Source organism: Petaurus breviceps, unplaced genomic scaffold, assembly GCF_028583685.1.
Source record: "Petaurus breviceps papuanus isolate PSGF00001 unplaced genomic scaffold, PetGlider_PUasm1.0 186, whole genome shotgun sequence".
In the NCBI taxonomy this organism is placed as follows: Eukaryota; Metazoa; Chordata; class Mammalia; order Diprotodontia; family Petauridae; genus Petaurus; species Petaurus breviceps.
Window position 1 is genome coordinate 8,887,988 of NW_027185798.1, and position 18,275 is coordinate 8,906,262.

The 18,275-nt window shown below is 42.2% G+C and overlaps 1 protein-coding gene across 1 annotated transcript in view; it reads left to right on the forward strand.

Annotated features, from left to right (window-relative positions):
* The first annotated feature begins 12,541 nt into the window (after positions 1-12,541).
* The window catches only part of EIF4H (eukaryotic translation initiation factor 4H), a 31,995-nt gene continuing 26,261 nt past the window's right edge, over positions 12,542-18,275 (forward strand). The window contains exon 1 of the mRNA XM_069089498.1: positions 12,542-12,626. Within this exon, the coding sequence (XP_068945599.1) occupies positions 12,568-12,626 (59 nt within the window). The 5' untranslated portion in view covers positions 12,542-12,567. The remainder of the gene's footprint in view (positions 12,627-18,275) is intronic.

The following is an 18,275-nucleotide window of genomic DNA, read 5'->3' on the forward strand; positions in this document are numbered from 1 at the left end:
CCTTCCTTCCTTCCTTCCTTCCTTCCTTCCTTCCTTCCTTCCTTCCTCCTTTCCTCCCTCCCTCCCTCCCTCCCTTCCTTCCTTCCTTCCTTCCTTCCTTCCTTGTCTTATTGCTATAGTTCACATTTCTAGCACTATATTGAATAGTAATGGTAATAATGGACAGTATTTTTTTTAATTACCCTTAATCTTATTGGAAAGACTTCTTGTTTATAGCCATTACAGATAAAGCTAGCCCTTGGTTTTAAATAGATTGTTGTTCAGTCAAGTCCAACTCTACATGACTCTATGACTTTTGTCTGTAGGGTTTTCTTGACAAAGATACTGGAATAGTTTGCCATTTCCTTATCCAGTGTGTCCCCATTTTATAGATGAGGAATTGAGGCAAATAAAGATTAAGTGACTTGCCCAGAGTCACATAGCTAGTTAAGTGTCTGAGGCCAGAATTGAACTCAGATCTTCCTGACTCTAAGTCTGATGATCTATTCACTCCACTACCCAGTTGTTCCTTTAAATAGATACTATTATCATATTAAGAAAAGTTCCATTTATTCCTATACTTTCTGGCATCTTTAACAGAAAAGAGTATTGCATCTTGTCAAAAACTTTCTCTGTACTTATTAATATAATGATAAGTTTTTGTTATTATTAATATGGTCAATTATGTTGATACTTTTGCTGAATTAAATTAACCCTCTATTCCTAGTAAATCCAGTCTGGTCATTGCATATAATCTTAGCAATATATTGTTGTAATAAATACTTTATTTAAATATTATTTCCTAATGCTTTATTTAAAATTTTTGCATTAGTATTCATTAGAGATATTGGTCTATAATTTTCTTTCCTTGGTTTGATATACCTGGTTTAGGTATAGAGAACAGATTTTTTCCTATTTTTTAAACAGTTCAAGTAGTATTGCAATTAATTGTCCTTTAAATGTTTGGTAGAATTTGGTTAAACATTCATCTGTTTCTGGGATTTTTTTCTTTGGGAGCTCATTTATGACTTGTTTGATTTCATTTTTTTTAAACAAACATTTATTATTTTTTTCTTTGTTTTTTTTTGGAGGGCTACTGGGGTTAAGTGACTTGCCCAAGGTCACACGGCTAGTTTTTGTGCTGACTGTCTGAAGCCGGATTTGAACTCAGGTCTTCCTGACTCCAGGGCCAGTGCTCTATTCACTGTGCCACCTAGCTGCCCCAAACTCTGATTTCTTTTTTTTTTTTTTTGCTTTTTTTTTGAAGGGCAATTGGGGTTAAGTGATTTGCCCAAGGTCACACGGCTAGTAAGTGTTAAGTGTCTGAGGCCAGATTTGAACTCAGGTCCTCTTGACTCCAGGGCCAGTGCTCTATTATTGCACTACCTAGCCACCCCCTTGATTTCTTTTTTCTAAAATAGGATTATTGAAGTCTTTTATTTCCAATTCCATTGTAATGGCAAGCACAGAAGAAGTTCACACCTTATTTCAGCTATTAAATTAACACTTTGTTTCATTTTGAGTTTCTTTTGAGCCTTGTATCAAGTCTGTTAAGAAACAGAATGTGTGAACACCACAACTTGTGAACCCTAGAACTTATGAACTCTTGCAGTAGGAAGAGGAGGAGCTAATGACCATATATAAGGAGAATTTCCAGGCTAGAGACAGCAGAACTGAGAAGCAGACTCTTGTGGTGGCAGAGTCAAGAAGGAGAAAACTTATGGTATCCTGGCACTGTTTGTCTGCTCTGTCTGTGTTGGTGTTTGTTTGTGATATTTTGTACAGAAACCCTGGGACCTTACTGGAAGCCCCAAAAGAGGATTTTCTGATTGTATGTTTACAGAAGTCCTGGAGGAGGGTTTTGAAGGTCCTGGGACTTTAATGATGATTTGTGCTGACCTCTGGGACCTTGTTTGTGGGTCTGTGTTGATTTCTATGTTGATGATTTGTGTTGAGTTCTCAGACCTTGTTGCTGGGTCTGAGTTGATTTCACAGACAGATAGTGAATTGATGATAGTGCCGGCAATGTATATGAATATTATTGTGGCTCTATCAAGCTTTGTCTTCCAAAAAACAGGAACTGTGAAGGACTTGAGGTGGACTGGACACTGTGAACTTCAATATGGAATGGGAACTGGATGAAGAACAGGACAAGGAACTGGGAGCTGCCTGTCTTTGAACCCAGGTGACAGTTGGAGCTGGGACCATGGAAGAGGAACCATGGAAGCTGAGAGCCAGCCTTGAGTCAAGCTGAAAGAAGACTTTACTTGGATACTGTGAACTGACTGAGATTATGATTTACTGTGACCTAGGGGTGGAGAACTTTAACTTTTGTACTTTGTGATTGAATTAAGGATTTTGCAATTGACTAAATTGTTTAAAACTATGTGACCACTTTCATGAAAACTATGTGGCCATTTTAGTGATGTTGAGTTGTGACATGGTAAATGCTGTATTTTGATTTTCTATGATAAGTTATAACATTGCGATTCTGTACCTTAATTTTCTGTGAATGTTTTGCTCTGATTTGTTATTGAATAAATAGAGTTTGCTATACTAAATAATCAGAACCTTGAAAGCTGTTCACAGCAGCAGTCCTCTGGAAAGCTGTTCATGCTTGGCTTTACATCTGTTAATCAGGACATTTTGTATTTTTGTAAATATTTATTTATTTCATTTAGATTATTAATTTGCTCAGGATATAATTGAGCAAAATACCTCCTCATACTTTCTTTAATTTCTTCTTCATTGGTTGGGAATTCACTTTTTTTTCATTTTTTGATATTGGAAAATTTGTTTTTCTTCTTTCTTTTTTTAAAGATCATTAGCTAGTAGATTATCTATTTTATTGATTTTTCAAAATAAAAAACAGCTCATAATTTTGCTTATCAATTCAATTTTTTCTTGCTTTCAATTTAGTTAATTTCTTCTTTGATCTTCTTTGATTTCTATTTTGATGTTTATTTGAGAGTCTTAAATTTGTCATCTTTCTAGAGGCTTGTTTACTTGCAAACCCAATTCAGTGAATCTGTCCTTTCTCTCTTTTATTGATGAAAATGCTTTCAAATGTAAATTTTCTCCTAAGTATTTTTGGCTGTATCATACAAATTTAGGTATATTCTCATTACTATCATTGTCTTTAATGAAATTATTGATTGCTTCAATGGTTTGTTCTTTGACACACCCCCCCCCCCATTCTTTAGAATTAAATACCTTAGTCTCCATTCAACTTTTCCATGTTTGCTTCAAAGGCCCTTCATTGAATATAACTTTGATTGCATGATGGTCTATAAAAATGCATTTAATATTCCTGGTTTTCTACATTAGTGTGAGGATTTTATGCTCTAATATATGGTCAATTTTTGTGAAGGTGTCATTCATAGATAACAAATAGTTATATTCCTTTCTATTCCTATTCAATATTGTCCGGAAGTCTATCATATCTAACTTTTAAAAAATTCTATTCAGGTTCTTAATTTCCTTTTTGTTTATTTTTGTTAATATTTATTTAGGTCTGAGAGGATTAAATTAAGATCTCACATTAGTATAATTTTACTGTCTATCTCTCCCCTTAACTGATTTAACTTTTCCCTTAAGAATTTAGATGCCATGCCATTTGGTACATATATATATATATATATATATATATTAAATATGTATATTAATTCATTGTTTATAGTGCCTTTCAGCAAAATATAGTTTCTGTGATTATCTCTTTTAATTAGTTCTCTCTTTGCTTTTATCTTGAGATCATCATGATTCTTACCCCCAATCTTTTTTTTATTTCAGCTGAAATAGAATATATTCTGCTTTAGCTCCTTATTTTAACTCCATGTGTATATGTTTCAAATAAGTTTCTGGTAAACAACATAGATTCTGGTTTTGACTACATTCTGTTATGCTCTTTCGATAAACTATCTTATCTGTGTAATAGAATTTATTCTCACCATATTATTATTCATTGAGAACTCTCTTTGGCCATATGTGCATGGCTCACTACCATATTACTTTCATATTTGTGTGAAAGTATAACCCAGGTTTTGATTGGAGGAGTATTATTTTAACTACTGCTTTTGCTATGCCATTTGAGTAAATGCCTTTGCTAATAACGTCTACAAACTGTTAATTGGAAGCACACTAGTGGGGGCTCAGGCACTACAATAGCAGAAGTAGTTCATTATAGACCTACTCCTAAAACCTGAGAGTGGTTGCTCCTCCAGAGACCCAACCTGAAAGTAAGAGTGCTAATTGGGGGTTTAGGTCAGAGAGAGTTCTACAGAGATTTTTGGTGATCTGAGAGAAAGTAGTTTCAGTTGAAGTTTGGGGATAGAAGACTGATTAAAAAGATTGAAAAATGAGTGGGAGATATGGAAGGAGATTCCATGAGTGTAATAATTTGACTGTGAAAGGGGAAATGACATGGGATGTTTTCCTGAGGACAGAGTAAGGTCCAATGAAGGTATTTTTGGGTTTTTGTTTAGAATGGGGATAATCTAGGCCAGAGGAGGCCAAAATTACTGCTCTTTCATTCTCTAGAACCAGATTTTAACGTAATTGGGAAGTGATTGACAAAATAAATAAGATACAATATAGCAGATAATGTTAATTTGTGGTTTTCTAAGTCAGCATGTGGCCCTTATCTGTCCTTATTTGAATTTGACATTGTTGATGTAGACTTTTTTTTAAAGCAGCAGGAAGGAACCAGTAGATAAGGACATGTTGAAAATTAGGGAGATAAAGGGGATGATTGAAGAGGCAGGAGTGGATGGGATCTGGGGCAAAAGGAGAGAGATCATCATTGGCAAGATGGCAGACTACCTTACCCTCTGACACTGAAGGAAAGCTCGTTCCCAAGGCTGTCACCTTAATTCAGACACTCATCACCTCTTGCCTAGACTAGTCCAGTAACCTCCTAATTGGTCTTTCTGCTTCAAAAGTCCAGTAGTCAGTTTTTATTCCATTGTCCATTCAGTTGCCAAAGTGATATTCTTTTTTTTTTTTGAGGGCAATTGGAGTTAAGTGACTTGCCCAAGGTCACACAGATAGTAAGTGTGTCAAGTGTCTGAGGTCAAATTTGAACTCAGGTCCTCCTGACTCCAGGGCTGGTGCTCTATTCACTGCACCACCTACCCGCCCCGCCAAAGTGATATTCTTAAAGTACAGTTCCAACAATTCCTTGCTCAAGAAATCTCATTCTTTTTGCTTCTTATTAAGAACCAGGGAGTTCCTAAATTGGGGTCTCTGAGCTTTTTCTCTTAATATTTTGATAACTGTATCTCAGTAGAATTGGTTTCCTCTGTGATCCAATGTATTTTATTATATGCATTTAAAAACGTGATGTAGAGAAGAGGCCTATATGCTTCACCAGACACTGCCCAAGAGATACAAGAAAGGTTCAGAACCCTGGACAAGGATAAAGCACAAACTCAAATTCTTTTATGTCTCTTTCTCAATTTGGCTCAAGGCCATCTTTCCCAGGATGATTCTTTATAATGCCTTCCTTGTATGCATTCTAGCCAAACTGGTCTACTCTGTCCCTTTTACAAAATCTTATTTCCTGTCTCTGGTCCTTTTCAAAGGCTGCTTTAGACTTGCTATTTTTACTCTCCTCTCCTCTGATTCTTTAATAACAAGAGGTAGCATTTATATAGTGCTTTATGGTTTGCAAAGTACTTTAACATATTAACTCAACAACCTGGAGAGGGAGGTACTATTAATATCCTCATTTTACAGATGAGGAAAATGAGGCAAAGACAGGTGAAGTGACTTGTGTAGAGATATACAACTACTGACTGTGTCTGAGGTGGGATTTGAACGTGGGTCTTCTGGACTCCAAGTCCCAACTTCTACCCACCACACTGCTAGCTGTAATCCCTAGTTCCCTTTTAAGCTGAAGTCAACTGCCTTATCTTACAAGAAGCCTTTCCGGACTTCCCTAATGTTTAGTACTATCCTCCAAATTACTTCATATTTGTTGTTGCATATAATTTGTACATTCTTTGCAATTTCAATATTGTTACCACTTATTTGAATGTAATCTCTCTGAAGGCAAGGATGGCCTTCTTTTTATCTTTATATCTCCAAAGCCTAGTACAGTTCCAGGAACTTACATGGTAGGCATTAAATATATGCTTTCTAGATTAAATTCAATGGAATTAAAATGGGCATTATACATCTCAGTCTTACATTTTATGATGAGAGAATCTCATTCAATCTGAGCCTTCGCTGCAATTTAATAGTTTTAGAGACTTGCCTGGCACTCAAGAGGTCAAGTGAGTTGTCCAGGGTCACACAAGCAGGATGATCAGGAATGTGACTTGAACCCATATTTTCCTCATTCAATGGGGCAGCTCTCTGTCTACACAGCCATTCTTCCTCTCTTGTGCTATTTAATATTTTTACTAATTCATTAGATTTAAGGTGTAAGTAGCATGTTTTTAGGACTGGGAGTGAGTTGTCCAAGGTGGAAAGGGCTTCCCTCACTGGAGGTCTTGGGGTCAAGGTTGCGTGATCACCTTTTGTGAGATATTGTAGAAACTATTCCTTCCATCGTGGGATGGTCTGTATGGCATCTGAGGTCCTTCTCTTGAGTCTAACTTTTCTGGCTAAAGATCTTCCCACTGCACCCCACTGTTCATCACATGGTGATCATAATATGGTGACAGCTGGCCATTGTCATCACCTACATAAGCATCACCCTCATGATGGTGTCATGAGGTCTCATCAGCATCAACATCATGAGCACCATCCACTCTGCCATCATCACCACCATTGCCATCACCAAAAGCCTTTATTAAGCACTTGATGATGCAGGCACTGGTGCTAAATTACAGGGAGATTTTCATAAGTCAGGCCCTTTGCTTTCAGGGAGCTAACATTCCCAGTTAGACAACATCGAGGCAGATACATACAGCCAGGACATACAAACAGTAGAATAAAATCCTTAAGCCAATACAAGAATGGGCAGTAAGGTATTTACATCATATATAAGCCATGGGTAAGTGTATTTTATTGCATTTTAGATGTGGGGCCAAAGCAAAGACTGAGAGAAGCTGGGGTAGGGGATAGGGTGGAAGAAGTCCAGGCCCACTTTGATTGGGAAGTGAATAAGCCTTTAGATCTCCTCTAATTAATCTAAGAAGTTTTCATGGAAGAGACAACAGGACTTCAGAGTCTGTGTTATTATGAATTAATTTTTGATTCCATATTTTTGGTTCTTCTCAGGAGCCACCTCTTACAAGAAGCCTTCCATGAACCTCCCAGGTAGCACTCACTCTTTCCTCAAATTACCCTCTTCTCTTTTCATTTATCTGTATGTGCCACACATCCCCAGTACAAGGTAAGCTTGAGAGAAGGAACTTTCATCATTGGCTTCGTATCTTAGTAGGCTTAGTAAAGGTACCTGCAGTTAAATGTGTAAATGAACTGAATTGAAGTTGGATGGGTTGGCAGAGTGAGTGAGGAAAAAGGCCAGACTGATTCATGGCTCTGATTTGTGGAAATCCTGAAATGGCATCAACCATTCTGGAACAAGTCCAGGGCATGGAATGATAAGTGTTCTCTTTGCACATAGTCTGCAGACGCTTGTCCATGCACCCACTGTCTCCCTGGATAGAATGAGAACTCTTTGAAGGCAGAGACTATTTCATTCAGGGTTTTGTATCACTCGTTCACTCGTACCTAGTAGTATCTGGCACCTATTAGATGCTTAATAAAATCTTTATTGTTAGCTGATTATTGATTGATTCTAAGCCACGCAAAGGAAATACCCTCTACCAATGAGGTCGGAATCTTCTCTGAAGTTTACAATCTGTTTTGGGGTTCTAAGTGATTAAATAACTTGCCCAAGGTCACATACACACAGAGCCGGTTTGTGTCAGAGGCCAAACCTGAACCCAGGTCTCCTGACTCAGGCCAGAGCTCTCTCACACCAACCAGCCCCACCTATGATATCCATTACTGTTTTTATAAAATACATAGATGAAGGAAAGGTGATGTGTTTACCCAATTAGCAGATGCCCCAAATCTGGGAGGGGGTATCCAAAAGTGGAAGGGGCCACCTTAGGAGTAGAGGATGAAGCAAAGGGTGGAGGACCAGCTTTGGGGGAACGTTGTGGAGATTCTGTGTAGGAGACAAGTCAAGTCATTCAACGTGCTGCTCTATTATCATCCTTGTTATGGTGTGGTTGTTGAAATCTTTAAAAAAAAATCTGCCAAGATATATCTCTGTTAAGTTTTGTACCTATAAAATCAGCACTGGTCTGGGAGTCGGCAAACTTGAACTCCAGACTTACCTCTACTAACCATCCCTCCAGGCCCCAGTTTCCTCCATCATCAGACAGTGACCTACTTGCCCCATCTATTTATTGTAAAGAGTTGTGATCTACAAGGTCTCTTCTGGCTACAAAATTCAAGGAGGATCAAATATTATCCTTCACCAACTATAAATCACTGTATCAGTGAGGAGGTATAGTTATTATTTTATCTCTTTATAATATAAGACTTTATCAAGAAGGATTTGAAAATCCTGCCTAGCTCAAAGTGGACCTTGCCATTATGGATGAAATAATAATATAGAAATATCCTATCTGCAAGCCTAATACATAATTAACCCTAATTTAGCAAACAGATCAAGCTGTCAGGATTCTTCATCTTGGGTTCTTTCAAAGGGTAAAAAGGTATAAAAGGCTGATCTGATTTTCATCTCCAGCCCACACATCCCTTTCTAGGCACATGATTACTGTGTGAAGGAAAGACCATCTCATATACTGTGAGTTCAGTAATAAAATGATGATGATGATTCCTGTTTCCTATTCACAAAATGCCCTGACTTCATCTCTTTGCTTTCCCCTTCCAATTAGCTAGAAGCCAGCCTGGCTGGGTTTGCTATCTCTCCCCTGCCCTGTTCTGATTGAGGCTTCTGTGACATATAATGAATGTGTGTGCCCCAACGTCCTTTGAGTCCTTAATGACGAGGGTGAAGTAAAACCCTCATTACTGAACAGAACCTGCTAAAAATTTAGTTCAGCACCATGGATGGGCACTGTGCAGAGGTGATGCCTGTTCTTTCTTCTTAAGCAAAGTACCAGGCTTGCCATCTGGTGGCTGGCTAGCAGCTGCTGCTACTGCTGCTGGTTACTATGCTTCATCCCCTTTCTAACTTGTGTTCCTAAAGCAAGTTTCTCCCAAATGGGAGAGCCATTCTGGGGACTTCTACCATAAACAGACAGGATTGTCACCAGCTGGGAATTTAGACCTGTGGTTCTTAATCTTTTTTTGTGTGTGTATCATGGATTCCTTTGGCAGCTTACTGAAGTCTATGTTCCTCTTTTTAGAATAATGTTTTTAAATGCATGAAATAAAATATATAGGATTTCAAAGGAGGGGCAAACTGGCCCAACTTGGGAAAATGGAGTTCAAAACCCCCCTTCCAATAGGTATTGGGGAAGACAGAGAGAAAGAAAGAAAGAGAGAAGACAGACGCAGAGAAAAACAGAGATGATACAGATTCATGGTTTGAGATCTAGAATGGACCTCAGAGACCACTGATTCTTTGTTTTAGAGATCTAGGGAAGGACTTCTTTTCCAACTGGGTGGGAGGCATCCAGCCCAAGGAAACAAACTTGAAGATTTTCTAATCCAATCTCCTTATTTTGCAGAGGAGAGGGAGGAAGCTGAAGAGCAGAGAGGGGAAGTGGCTTCTGAGTCTGAGGTCACACGGCAAGCAAGGAGTCTCTGGAGCTGCCTTTTGGGATGCACATGAATCTTGATAATCCCTAAGGATAAAAGGAGGATCAAGGGAAGAATAACCACTGGAGTCAACTCCATAGATATGTGAGTACCTAAGACACGCCTAGTCTTGTATTAGCTGCCATGAGAGATGTCAAAAACACCTTTCATGACATTTTGGAGGGCAGAGGCCCAAGAAGCAGCTGGACAGCAGCAGAAGGGACACAGCCGGGGATTCCACAGCTCAGAGTGAGGGAGAGAACACTTGTCCAGGGACACTGATGGTCCAAGGAAGACTTCTGGGAGTGGAGGTAGGTTCCAAGGGAGAGTACAAAGGTTCCTAGGACCTGGGTTCAAAACCTGTGACATTTACTACCTTAATGTCCTTGAGCATTTTCACATAACCTCTCTGGGCCTCAGTTACCTCATCTGTGTAAAATGAGGGAGTTGAGCTAAAGATGGCTTTCAAGTGCCCTTTCAATGCTAAATCTATGATCCTAGTGTCAGGAATGTTAAAGCTGTGAAGGATGTGAAGCTGGTGAAGAAAGAGAAGGATGAAAAAGGGATCACAGACATCTTCTCCAAACTTGCTTTAAAACTTTTTCCAAGATACTTTTATTGAAATATTTTGTTTTTATCTCTCCCTCCCTCCTGCTGCTCACTGAGCTTTCCCTTGTATTTTTACATGTATTTTTATTTTGTTAAATATTTTCCAATTACATTTTTTTAACTTAATATTCATTTTAAAAAATGTTGAGTTCTGAATTCTCTCCCTCCCTCCCACCCCTTGAGAAGATATGATTATTCATGTGAAGTTATGCAAAACATATTTCCATATGAGTCAGATTGCAAAAGAAAACACTCAAAAAAGCCAAGAAAAATAAAGTGAAAAGGTATGCTTCAATCAGCACTGAGTTGAGCAGTGCTCTCTGAAGATAGATGTTTTTTCTTTTCCTGAGCTATCCCTTGTTAACAAAGAATAAAAATGAAAGTGGGGGGAACCAATCAGGAAAAAAACAAAAACAAAAATCCAAGACCCCAGAGGTAGTGGTCCAGAACTTGATCTCAGAGACTTGTAAACTGTGACTTGGGCCAGATATTTCAGGGTTTGGGCTGAATTCAGTTTGCTCTCCCTGGGTTTAGAAGCCTGGGTGGTCTCCCTCAGGTCCCTTTAAGCTGGGATCCCACGGGATCAGGATGGAGTCCTTCTCCCTAAAGGGAGGCTGGTCAGGAAATCTGAGAACAAGAAAGGTCCAGAGCCATGGGGGGCTTTTTAGATATCATTCAGTCTCCTCAAAAATTGGTGTATTGACAGTTTAAAAAAAAAATAACACCCAGTGACTAGAGCACCTGCCCTAGGAGGACCTGAGTTCAAATCCATCTGGCCTCAGACACTTAACACAAAAACTAGCTGTGTGACCTTGGGCAAGTCACTTAACCCCAATTGCCCTCCAAAAAAGCAAAAACAACAACACAAAAAACCCATCTATGTATTGACATTTTATAAACTTAAAACTTTTTTTGGTAACATCCGTGTACTAACACTTTCTTAATAACATCTTTGTATCGACAATTTTTTTGGTAACCTACACTTTTGGGATAACCTCCCTGCACTGACTTTTTTTGGGGTAACCTCGGCACACTGGCAGTTTTGGGCTAACCTCTGCACGCTGGCACTTTTGGAGTACCCTCGGCACACTGACACTTTGGGGGTAACCTCGGCAGGCTGGCAGTTCTGGGCTAACCTCGGCACACTGACTGACACTTTGGGGGTAACCTCGGCACACTGACTGACACTTTTGGAGTACCCTCGGCACACTGACACTTTGGGGGTAACCTCGGCAGGCTGGCAGTTCTGGGCTAACCTCGGCACACTGACTGACACTTTGGGCTAACCTCGGCACACTGACACTGTTCAGCGCCCCGCATGCAGGGCCCCTCCCCCACGGCCCCGCCGCTCTCTCCCCCTTTCGGTCCAAACCCGCGCGCTCCCCTCCCCCTCCCGGGCTCGCGTGCCAGGCCGGAAAGGGAGCGGGCTTTAGAGCCGGACTTGAGTTCAAATGTGGCTTCCGGACGACCTCTGGCCTTTGTGTCCTCATCCGCAAAGGGGGCGGTGGGCAGGACGGCCCTCGGGGGTCCCGGGGGGGGGGGGGGGCCGGCACATTAGGCGCCAACTAAAGGCTCTCGGCCCGCGGGGATCCGAGGCCGCGCCCCGCCCCCCACTAGGGCGGAGGTCTCGGGGTAACGTTTCCCTAAGATGCTCCGATCCCCGGGGCGGGGAGGAGGGCGGGGCCGCCCTTCACTCTTCCAGGCCGGGGAAGCGAGGCCCGGCCGGTGGGGGAGGGGGGATTCGAAGCCGCGGCCGCAGCTCCCGCCCGCTCCTCCCGGTGAGTGACAGCCCAGGCCGCGAGGCGGGCGGCGGGCGGCGGGCGGCGCACTAGGCCCCCCAGGGCAGGCGGGGGCGCTGTCGGCCGGAGGCCGGCCAGCAAACAATGGGGCCAGGGCGGGGGGCGCAGAAGCGCCCGAGGAGCCAGAGCGGAGAAGGGAGGGGGGAGGAGGGAGGAACGCCGAGGCTGGAGGGAGGGGGGAGTCGGCGCGAGCGCAGCCCAGCCCAGGAGAGCCGCAGGGCGGCGGGCGCGGCGTGGCGGCGCGGCGCGGCGGGCGGGCGTGCGTGCGTGCGTGCGTGCGTGCGCCCCGTGCTGCTGCTGCCGCCGCCGCGGCGCCTGCGTGCGTGCGTACGGACGGTTTGCGATCAGGCAGCGCGGCGGGCAGCCCCGGCCGCGGGGCGGGGCGGGGGGGGAGTTATATTGCGGGGTCCTTCCTCGCTCGCCCTGGTTCCTCTCGGAGCGGAGACGGCAAATGGCGGACTTCGACACCTACGACGATCGGGCCTACAGCAGCTTCGGCGGCGGTAGAGGGTGAGGCGGCGGCGGCGCCGAAGGAGGAGGCGGGCCCTCGCCCGCCCGGCCCGCGGAGGCGCTGTGGGCCTGGGCCGAGGCGAGGCACGGCGGGCGGCGTGTGTGCGGAGGGAGGCCGGCCCGGCGGGAGGGCGCGGGAGCGGAGGAGGCCGCGCGGCCTGGCCCGGCCCGCCCGGCGGTTAGGCCGCAGCCCGGCCCCGGGAGCGAGCGGAGCGCGGGGGGGGCGGGGGCGGAAACCCAGTGTGGTTTCCTCGGCTTCTCCCCCCGCCTCTTTCCTTCCGTCTCCTGCTGGGGGAGCCGCACATCCCCAAGCATGTCCTCGGGCAGAGGCGGGGGGAGGGGCCTGAATGGGCCTAGGCCCCGAAGCCCTCCCCGCCTTAGTCTAGTGGGGGGGGGTCTTGGAAAAAAAGGGCCCCGTTCCCTGGCCAATAAAAACGTCACCTGTGAAGTGGAGGAAACCACACTGGGTTTTGTTGCTTAATTATGGGTTACTTCGTAACTGTCTTTACAAGTTAGGGCAGGAACGTTGTTGTTTCTTTTAAGGGCACGCACCTTTTCTTCCTTTGTAAAGGAATCAGTTACTTTGCTGGGCGATAGTAACAGTAGCCAATGTAGGCACCCAGGCCGCTCTTGAGTCTTCTGGGTTACATTGACACCCAGTTTCCTGAGAAGTTGTCATTGTTGAAGCGCCGGCCTGGGGAGGGCTCAGAAGGAAAGAATTCTGACGCTGCTAATTAGGCAGAAATTCTTGTGTAGCTAGAGTCCCAGCGGGACCCTCCGGAATGACATTTACACTTTGAGTGCCATTAATCTTCTTGCTTTTGGCAAGTTTTTCAGGTACCAGCTTTTTGTACATCATTCAGTAAGAATTACAGTGATAGCGTGCGAAGTGGTAGAAGGAAGCAAGGTTTTTCCTTGAGCTTAGAATAAAATGGGTCTTTAAAGCCTCTTTGAGTTACTGTGCCAGTCCTAAAGTGGAAAGATGCTGACAGCTTTGGTGGAAGAGCTGGGCTCAGATTCTACCTTACTATGACTGTAGGCAAATCACTTAACCCCCCTAAGCCTCACCTTCCCATCTGTAAAAGGAGTGGCTTGATCTAGCTGACATTCTGTGAGAGGACTCTTAGATTTGCCCTTTCTGTCTAAGAATAGTACCATTCTTAAGCATCTCAGGTGGTTTTATAGTTTGGAAAAGACTAGTTGATTGGCAGCTTGTAGCAAAAAAGTTACTTTAAAATGCTATTTTAAATGAGTTGTGTCAATTATTTCTGTTTCAGACAGGAATCGGCTGGTCAGTTCAAAGGATGCTCAGTTGCTTAGTGGAGACAGAAAAAATGAGGCTTGAGGGTAGAGTAGTATATTTCTTCCGCCTTAATTTGAAGTCTAGAATGCATCTTTTTTATAATATCCTCATCTCCTTATTACATGTACCCCTATGGAGTTACAAATTGATTCCATAGCTAAAGAGTTAAATGAGACTTATGAATTAATTTCCTAAAACTTCTGTAGCCCAGGGCTTGAAGGTGGTGGGGTGGAAGATTCAGAGAAAGCTAAACACAAAGTATGTAATGAACTCATAAAGTACAAGTAATTTACATTTTATCCCAAGAGAATATTGGTCTCCAGAATGGTTGAAAAATTAGTCTGATAGTATATAACAACTGTTGTTGATTGGGGAGTATGTATTACATTGCCTATTTGTGCTGTGTCCATGGTATGAGCATGAAGGACTAGGATAATTGAGAATATAATTGTGTACCTACTGTGTGCCAAGGCACTCTGCTAAGAGCTGAGATACAAAGATGAAAAACCATTTCCCTGGCCCCAGTGGAGCTTAGTTTGTGCTTGAGTGCAAGGGAGAAACCTGAACTGAGTGTAGTTCATCCAGAGGAATTGGAGACCTTATTATCACCCAGGTAGAGTCAGGCTTACTACATTCTTTCTAAGATTTGCACGGTGCCAAAATGTAACACCCCCCTTTCTCCCATTTTTTTTTTCCCCTTGAAAAGGGGGGAAGAATGGGGTGGAGCAACTGTAATAGACATCCTGTTGTCCATCCTCCCACCCCCACCCACTTTACCTGAGCTGTTGTCAATCTATTCTTTTTTAGGTTTAGGATCTTTTTAAAATTTACTTATTACAGTACACCTTTTAGGAGAAATATTAAGAAATTTGGAAAGCACTAAAAAGTGACCAGCTGCCAGAAAAAGAGAAGTGAGGGTCCTACTTATTTGGTTTTTTTGCAGGACATTGATAACCAATTCCTAAATAAATCAACATATAAAATTGAGTGCCTATTTTGCGACTTGGGTAAATCAGCTTTGTTTCTTTTTCTATTGGGGATGAGTGGGGTTTAGTAAAGAATGCTACATTTATATAAATAGACTGTTATAGGACCAGAGCTCCATGGATGCTTAATATTAGCACAGCATATTGGCCTTGAAAATAGAAATGGAGTGGAGGATTTAGAGTCATGGGAACTGAGGTTACTGGAATGTTAAATTGCCTGGTAAAACTGCAGCTTGCAAGGTGTAGGCTTAACTCAGCCAGGTTCAGGCTTAGTGCATTTAGAAGTAATCTTTGGATATAATGGAAGTTAAACTTGGAATATTGTGGAGTCTTAAGCTTTTAAAATTTTAGCTCCAAAGAAATAATGACAAAGGTTACAATTGTTGTTCAGTATGTCAGCTGGTAGAAATAAATTGGCATCTGTAATTGTAAGTAAAAACCTAAACCACAACCTGCCAAATGTGCTTAAGTAGGTGCTGGAGGTTGAAGTTCCCCACCTCCCCACGTTAGCAAATCACTCTCTTGAGTGGGATGAATTATTGGTATAGTATGGTGCCCTGCTGTCCAGAACTGGCTGGTTGGTTCCTTTATGTAACTGTGGGACTAGAAGTTGACATATTGAGGTGGTTAGTGGTTCTCTTTGGCCTTTCCCTCACTTTGTGCGCGCGCTTACACACACACACACACACACACACACACACACACACACACACACACACACGGTCACCAAGTGTCTGTTGCTGTAACACTAAAGCCTTGGGTGGGACTTTTTTTGATAGTGAGAAATAAGGAACTTATAGTTAACTCAATAATAGACAAGTGTCATTACAGGGAATACTAAATATTTTTAAAATAATCCTTAATGCTAAGGTTTTATACTTAGAATTTGTAAACTTATCTGAGATTCCCCAAAAAAGTTGTTTTGGTATTTCCATCTTGCCTGAGATTTTCTAAATCCCCAACTTCATCTTTGGAGCTTATCATTAGACAGAACTGACTCAAGTAGATGTAGATGGAGGTTAAGTGGGATAAAATAGGGAATAAAAAGGATCCCCAGAGGTTCAGAAAACTTCAAGATGATCCTTTCAGGTGGGGATGCAAAATGAGAGCCGAGCCAGTTATCAGTTATTCAGCAAGCATTTATTAAACGCTTTATGTGCCCCGCATTGTGCTCAACACTGGGGACACAAACCAGTCCCTGGCTCCCAAAGCTGGGTTTTATGGGGGAGAGAGCCTGTCAATCAGGTACAAACAAAAATGCATATGAAAGGAGAAGAAGGTGGGGGAGCTGGAAGTCATTGTAGGCCTGGAGTCAGGAGACCGAGCATCAGTTCTGAGGAAACAACAAGGAGACCAGAAGAGTAAAGGGGGGGGGGCCAGGTTGTGAAGGGCTTTACGCACCAGGGAGCTTGGTATCTGGTCCTGGAGGAAGTAATAGGGACCACTGGAGAGTGCCCTAGGAATTGATGGGCACTGGACAGTCAGGTGCTGCTTGCTTTGTCAGAGAATTTTACCGATGTTCATCTTAGATTGAAGTGAGAGAATATTTATAGTCCCTTAGTATTGGAAGGGACTTGAGGATGTAGTTCAACTCCTGAATGAACGGGCAAATGGGACTGCCATGCTTACATGCTCACAGGTCTAACTAGTAAAGAACAAAAGCAAGCCCGGAAGTGTCAGGTGGCTACCGAGTACACTTCCACACTCACTTTATTCTGTTTAGCTGGTCATTTAAGAGAATCCCTTTCTCTTTGTACAATCACCCAATGGGAGGGGGGCGGTATTTTAGAAACAGGTCATAGAATGGAAATTCATAATCTGAGTCTCAAAATGATTCAATTACACTTTAAGGACAATAACTTTCAAGACCTGGAATTTCTGCATAAATAGTCTTTTGCTCATTTTGCTTTTTATGCTTTCTGTGTAGTTGATAACCTGGGATCATTTTACTTTGTTAACGTGTGGTAATTTGACCAGAAATTCTTAACATTTCTGAGGAATCTTGTCTTTTTTAAAGGGAAAACTTCCCTTAACTTAAACACAAACCTATTAAGAATTCTGTCGTTTACTAGAGGCTCTTATACACTTTCTGGGCTTTGTGTAAAATGTAATTATTCTTGTTTATTATCTGATCACCAAGTTCTCCGTGTGGTATATTTTTCTTTGTATTAATATCAGTTTACTCTAGAAACATTTATTAAACCCCTACTGTGTAACAATACTGTTACAGGCTCTAGATCCAATCCCAAGGTAAATGGATGGTGCCTGCTTTCTAGGAGACATCTAAAACAAAGAGGTGCATATTAAATACAAAACTCAAGCCTAGTTTGGATACTTGCAGGGAGCCAGGAACCTCCCATAGTTAAATTTATACATAGTGCTATGGACAAATGAGGGCTAATCAGACTTTTTAGATGATAGAGCAGCCATAATGGGACTGTACCTCTAAATCAAGGGCTTTCAACTCCTTTTGTGTCCTGGAGTCCTGTGGCATCAGCTGGTGAAGCTTATGGACCCCTTCTCAGAATCATGTCAAGTGCATGAAATATGCAGGATTACAAAGGAAGCTATGTATATGAAATGGAACTTAGCAACATTTTTGTAAAACAAAATTTTCTAGAAAGTTTGGTTTGATAATACTTATCAACAACATATTTGTAAAAAGTTCAGGTTAAGAACTCCTGCTCTTGGGTTACGAGCCAGTGAATAAAAGGTTTATTTTCTTGAGGAACTCCGTCAGATTATTGAAGAATGTCACTTATTTTGTTGTTTGCGTTGTATATTTTATCACCGAAATCGGCATTTTGTTACATTTGGTTCTCACAGTATTAGACATTTTGAGGTGATGCTTTTTTATGCTCTCGATTAGAAAACTCGAGGAGAAACTTTACTTGAGTGTTAATAAATTATTAGTGATTTTTTTTTTTAACCTCCCTCCTTCATCTTGGGTCTCCCACCTACAAAAACCTGATTCCTAAATCTACACTCTCAAGTCGAAGGCTCTACACTGTCTTCTTGGACTGCCCTCATATTATTTCCTGTTCTACCCAGTAGAGCCCTAGCGAGGCTTAATCCTTTACCTCTTTCAAGCTTCCTTTCCCCATAACAAACATGTCTGAGGTCTGACTTCCTACATTAGATCTTGGACTCCTCTTAGACTTAGACTTGATGCTGCTCATCACATAGCTTTCTGTTGGCACCTTTTTGTGTGTTTTGCTTTACCAGCTGGGCTAAGTCCTTGTGGGAGGGGACTGCTCCTAGCACAGGGGCCTCAATAAACGGATTTTTGAATCATGAAGGATGACTTGGTTTTTTTTAGAAGTTAATGTTTTTGGTGTGACCCCTGGATCTCTGGAAACT